The sequence below is a fragment of the Durio zibethinus genome, chromosome 11 (assembly GCF_047325235.1).
Source record: "Durio zibethinus cultivar Kanyao isolate XHJ-2024 chromosome 11, ASM4732523v1, whole genome shotgun sequence".
Lineage (NCBI taxonomy): Eukaryota > Viridiplantae > Streptophyta > Magnoliopsida > Malvales > Malvaceae > Durio > Durio zibethinus.
In genome coordinates, this window is record NC_143172.1 from 17,271,121 (window position 1) to 17,277,120 (window position 6,000).

The 6,000-nt window shown below is 22.4% G+C and overlaps 1 protein-coding gene across 1 annotated transcript; it reads right to left on the reverse strand.

Annotated features, from left to right (window-relative positions):
• Positions 1 to 4,931: 4,931 nt before the first annotated feature.
• Positions 4,932 to 5,372, reverse strand: LOC149516160 (cytochrome P450 84A4-like). The gene has a single exon (XM_089768725.1). The coding sequence runs from the start codon at positions 5,370 to 5,372 to the stop codon at positions 4,932 to 4,934; it is 441 nt and encodes a 146-aa protein (XP_089624851.1).
• Positions 5,373 to 6,000: the final 628 nt, after the last annotated feature.

Sequence of the window (6,000 nt, forward strand, 5' to 3'; positions counted from 1 at the left end):
AATAAATATAAATTATACATTATTTATAATTTAATAAATTTGACATATTAATAACATAAAAAGTACTTACATATTAAAAAAATAAAAAATTTAATACTAATTTAATATTTATTTTTAATTTTTAATATATATTACATAATTATATTAATTTTTAATATCAAATTCAAATGATAAACTATTAAAGATTAAAAAATAAAATAATAAAATATAAGATTAATATTTATATTTATATTGTATTTATATTATTAATATAAAAAATAATTTTATAATAATTATTAAATAAGTATCATAATTAAATGAGTTTCATAATTAATTTTATAATAATACTTGTCACTTTTACTGTTTAAGAAGCAAAGATCTAATATCCTGATTTGTGTTCATAATTGATAAACGTTTGATTTTTGGTTTGAATGATCCTTTTGATTGTTAAATAAATATTTAATTCTTGAATTTTATTATTTTTGTCACATTTATTTCTAAAATTTTTTTTTGTCATATTGGTACCTGAATTTTCGAATTCATTATCATATTGGTATTTTCGATTATTGTCATTAGTCTACTTTATTGACGTAGCATGTATATTTAATAAAATGTTGATACATATACTAAAAGTTCAGTTAATGTCATATCATCAATTTCACATAATCATTAAGAAAAACTCCAAAAAAAATTTTAAAAAATAGATATCTAAATTATTAAAAAACTAATTTTAAAAAATAAAAAGATATATATTTAAATTATATATTTAATTATTAAAAAATTAATTTTGGATTACTAATAATTTTTTAATATGTTTATTTATTTGATAAATACCATAAAATTATTAATAAATTAGTTTTAGAAGATAAAAAGATATATATATTTAAATTATATATAAATTATTAGAAAATTAATTTTGGATAACTTATTTTTTAAATATTTTTATTTATTTGAGATTTTAAAAAGTAAAAGATATATATTTCAATTAGATATATAAATTATTATGAAATTAATTTGGATAACTAATAATTTTTAAATACTTTTATTTAATTGATAAATACCATAAAATTATTTAAAAAATTAATTTTATGAGATAAAAAGATATATATTAAATTATATATGTGTAAATTATTAAAAAAAAATTAACTTTGAATAACTAATAATTTTTAAATGTTTTTATTTAGTTGATAAATACTGTAAAATTAGAAATTGTCCATTAGTGCAAGTACCAGAAAATAAGATTGTATCTTATCAAAAAATTAAGGTATGTATGTGATCCAACTAGTGTGTTCATAGAACTTTACCTAGTGGATTTTTCATAACAATTAATTTTTGTTTGTTTTTATATCATAATAAAAATGGTATTATCATAGGTGGGTCCAAGTAGATCTAAAATAATTGTAAAAAAGTTAAAGTTAAAGTTAAATTGAAAAAAAATTACTTGATTGAGTGAAAAGTTAAAGATAAAAATAAAAAGTCTACATACAACATTTACAAAATATAAAAATAAATGTTATTATAATTTTGCACTTTATAATATATAAAAAAAGAATCAAAGTTAAAAACAACCTACCGTAAACACCAATAAAAGAAAAAATGAATCAAAGTTAAAATAAATGATTTACCATAAACACTTGCAAAAAAAAAAAAAAAAAAAACTTATGTAACTTACACTTTGTAGTAGAAAAAGAGGAGATGCAAATAAAGATTGAGAACTAAACACCATATAAAATTTATATTAAAGAATAAGTTATTTCTAAAATTTACAAATTATTAAGAGATTAAACTTGGCCTTTTTTAATAATAAAAGATTATTCTGAAGTTTATTAAGATAAAATTAAGTTCGATATTTTTAAATTTTAAAAGATGTATATCTAAATTATTAAAAAATTAATTTTAAAAGATAAAAAAATATATACTTAAATTATATATCTAAATTATTAGAAAATTGATTTTTGATAACTAAAAATTTTTAAATACTTTTATTTATTCGATAAATACTATAAAATTATTAGAAAATTATTTTTAGAAGATAAAAGGATATATATTTAAATTATATATATGTAAATTATTAGAAAATTAATTTTAGATAACTAAATGTTTATTTATTTATTTAAATGTTTATTTATTTATGTGATTATTTTTAAAAGATAAATATATATTTAAATTATATACATCTGAATTATTAGAAAATTAACTTTTTTTATATAAATTTCGGATTTCTAATTTTGAAAAACATATTTTTAGATTGGTTTGGTTTGCAATTACAATTTGAATAATTTTGATTTTAAATAAATTTAAAATTATCCAATTGTAATTAAAAAAGCTATACTCTTAAACAATTTATCATACGTGTCATATAAAAAAGTTGTGTATATAAGCATTTATTTGACAAACCTTATAATGTATTTGTATATTTTATAATAATATATATATGTATGATTTGCTCCTTTGCTTCTTGTTAATTAATTTGAAGTTAAAAAGTATAAAAATTCTTTGAATAAAAACATAATAATCATATAAACTTATAATTTTTTATTACAATTAATCAAAGTTGAATTTTTTATTTTGACTAAGTTGAATCTTTAAACATATATTTCTTAAACCAATTAAACCTTTAAATAACTACTTTCACCTTAATTGAATCTTTGATTAGAAGAATATGATTGTTGATGATCAGTCAATTTTTATCTAATAAGAACTTAATTGGTAAAAACAAATGTTTGATAGCTTAATTAATTGTCCTAAAACGAAAATGACTTAGATAATTATTAAATTTTTGTTCAAAAGTTTTTTTGTCCTTTAGCCGTACTTTTACTATTCTTTATTTTTTGTTGTTTGCTTTTTATTATTTGGGGAAAAAAGTAATATATTTAAAGACAAAAAAAGTAAAATAAGAAATCATAATGGATTAGAAATTGATAAATATTTACAATACGTGACATGTAAGCATAACATAATTAATTAATCTACGCATATAAAAAAAGTAAAATAATATTTTTTTTTATCTAGAGTTACATATTTTGCATATGATTATGTAATAATATTATTTATTTTTTATTCAAATGCACCTTTTTACTTTTTAGTGTTGAAAATAAAAGACCAATAACAAAACCAATAACTAAACAAAACTTATGCAATTGAAAAAAGATATATATTAATATTTTATTCTCATAATAAACCGTAAGCTACTTTTTCCTTTTACAATATTCATTTCTCAACAAATAAATAAAAATCACCTGATGTAAAATGAACAGAACCGACTAACATGAGCTCAAACATGAATTGAACTGAAGCCAAACTTACAGATCTCTAACCTACCAATCCTTCACATTTTCACGCGGCGGCAGATTCTCCATTTTTGGCAAGGAATTTTCTCTTTCTCATGTTTCCATATTTAACTTGTAATCATTTTTCTGCACATAAAGTATAATTTGACAAAATATTTTTATGAAATTTACAAATAAGTTTTAATCTACATTATGCCTACTTTTAATAACATAAATGTAAAATTGTGATTTTATTAGTGTAAAAAATATTAAAATTAACAGTAATTAATTTGATCAAAATAAAATTAGCTCTTGTCAATCTTTTTACCAAGTTTATTCATGAACAATTATCAAATAATTTTGAATATAAACAAGTCAGTTTGTCTATGTTCAAATTCGGTTTATTGTTAATTGAGTTTAAAAATATTGTTTGAACAAGTTTATTAAATGTCACAAATAAATGCAAACAAGCTCTTGTATAATATGAATATATATATATATATATATATATATATATATATATATATACAAACAAGTTGTTATATAATCAACTTCTTTGTTGAAAGAAATCTGATGATCTTGAAATTGAAACGGTGGTAAATTGATCAAAGTTTTTATTATGTGCTCGAAGATATGGGTTGATTTTAATTTAAGGTAACTTTTTAGTACTATTTGATTTGATGAAAATTTTTTACAATATAAAAATTCTCACTTCTAAATTATTGTGATCAAAATTTTAAGATATTCATTGATCCAAACGCATTATTATCAAAATAAATAGTTCTTTAATCTCACCGAACATTTTGTAATTTGGTAAGGCAACTTTAGCAAACTGGCTTTGATATTGTATACACAAAGGAAAAGTTAAATTATGCTAATTCCTATACTATACACAAAATACAAATTTACTTCTTATACATTAATTTCAATATGACAAGTATCTGTACTTTTTACGATTTTAAATTTTTATTCAATCAATAACAATTTGTTTATTTTTTTCGTTAAAATTGATAACATGTCACATTAACTAGGTGAAGTGACATTGACTCGATGATATGAGTTAAAAGATTGATGAATGGCCTAATTTTTGCCGCTGTAGAATTTCCTTGTATTTTTTCTTTATTTCTTCCTTTTTATTTTTCTTCTTTTTCTCTCTAAGCCTCACTCTCTCTACCTCTTAAGTCCTCGTGAACGTAAACAGCCACCCACCAACAACTATAGAATTTGATGTTGAACCACTGGCATCGCCGTCATCATCATGTCGGAAATATCCTAGAAGTTACTCAAAATTTTCTCCTGACCTTTCATAATTTTCTGCTGACTTTAGATTTTTCAAAAAAACCCCTATATAGATCTAAAGCCTAACACTGTGGCTCCTCTACCCAAAAATACCCATTTCCACTACTCGAAAAGGCTTAAGTTTTTATTATGTTTGTTTGCTCCAAATTTTCTCACCTAGCTCAGCCAAGCTCACCGATAAAATCTCAAATTTCATCGATTGTAAAAACGTGTACAAAATCAAACTCAAAGATAATTTTATAAATGAAAGTATCTCCTAAGACATTGATCATTGTGAAAATCTCTTGTATTTGAACTGAAGCCGTAATTTGTTTACTGGAATAATTTCATGGGAAATATTAATGCTTCGTTCAATAATAGCTGTTAATTTTTCCCATAATTTGCTCACTGCAAATCGGGGCCATTTGACCTCCATACCATGTCAAATCCAACATAGGTGTCGACTAAGGCTGCTGCAGGACTGTCACGGTTAGAGAAAATAGCATCGTGGTCTTTGAGGACTTCTTTGGCAATTGAAGGTGAACTTATAACTGTCCAAATCTTCCTTCCGAGCTGAAGTTTGATGATGGGGCCATAGATTTGAGAGAGTTTAGTAGCGTATTGATGGAAATCAGGTTGGATGAAAGGAAGGTTTCCTAATATAGGCAAGCCTGGAGGACCCGGTGAAAGAGGCAGCTTTGTTTTGGCGATGACTTTCTGAGGCCACCATGCAAAACAGACAATTGCCAGGGCGGTTGCCAATGCAGCGGGTCCGTTGCAGGGCCATGACCCTCCCTCACAGGCAAGAACAGGAGCCACAACCTTGTCATAAAAGTTCGACGTCATTGGGTTTCTGCTTCAAAGATAGTGAGCAGAAGACATAGACTTATGCAGCTCTTCCCAAAGTGTTTTTCCACGGGCTTAACGTAACGTGCTAGAAAAAGGATACCCAAGGGAGAAGAAAAAGTCAGATTTCTACTCTAATTTAGTTCGTCTCCTGTTCATATTGTTGAATATTGTTCCTCGAAATCATCTGTTAGATTCGATAATTCGTAGATATATATACTTATATAGTGTTTTATATAAAAATTATTTATTATAATTTGTTTGAATAAAAAATAAAAATATAATTTTTTAATTTTATTAATTTTATATATAATTTTATTACAATTTTAAATTATATTATTTTTTTTATATTGTTTCACCGTTTCAAATTTTAAATTATCATATTTATTATCACTGCAACTGATTGTGTGTATATATATATATATATATATATATATATATATATATATATATATATATATATATATTGCTTTAGAACCACTACTGAAGCATCTAATGCTAATGAGCCATGGCTTACTAATCATCATCATTGATTTACTCTTTCTTTTTTTTTTTTTTATGAGCTTATATTATGCTTTTTAAAATAATAATAAGATTAAAAATAGTAATAAAAATAAAATTAATTATT

Bases quoted from the DNA above. Each gene is read 5' to 3' on its own strand.
- LOC149516160 (XM_089768725.1), bottom strand. From the start codon at position 5,372: ATGACGTCGAACTTTTATGACAAGGTTGTGGCTCCTGTTCTTGCCTGT.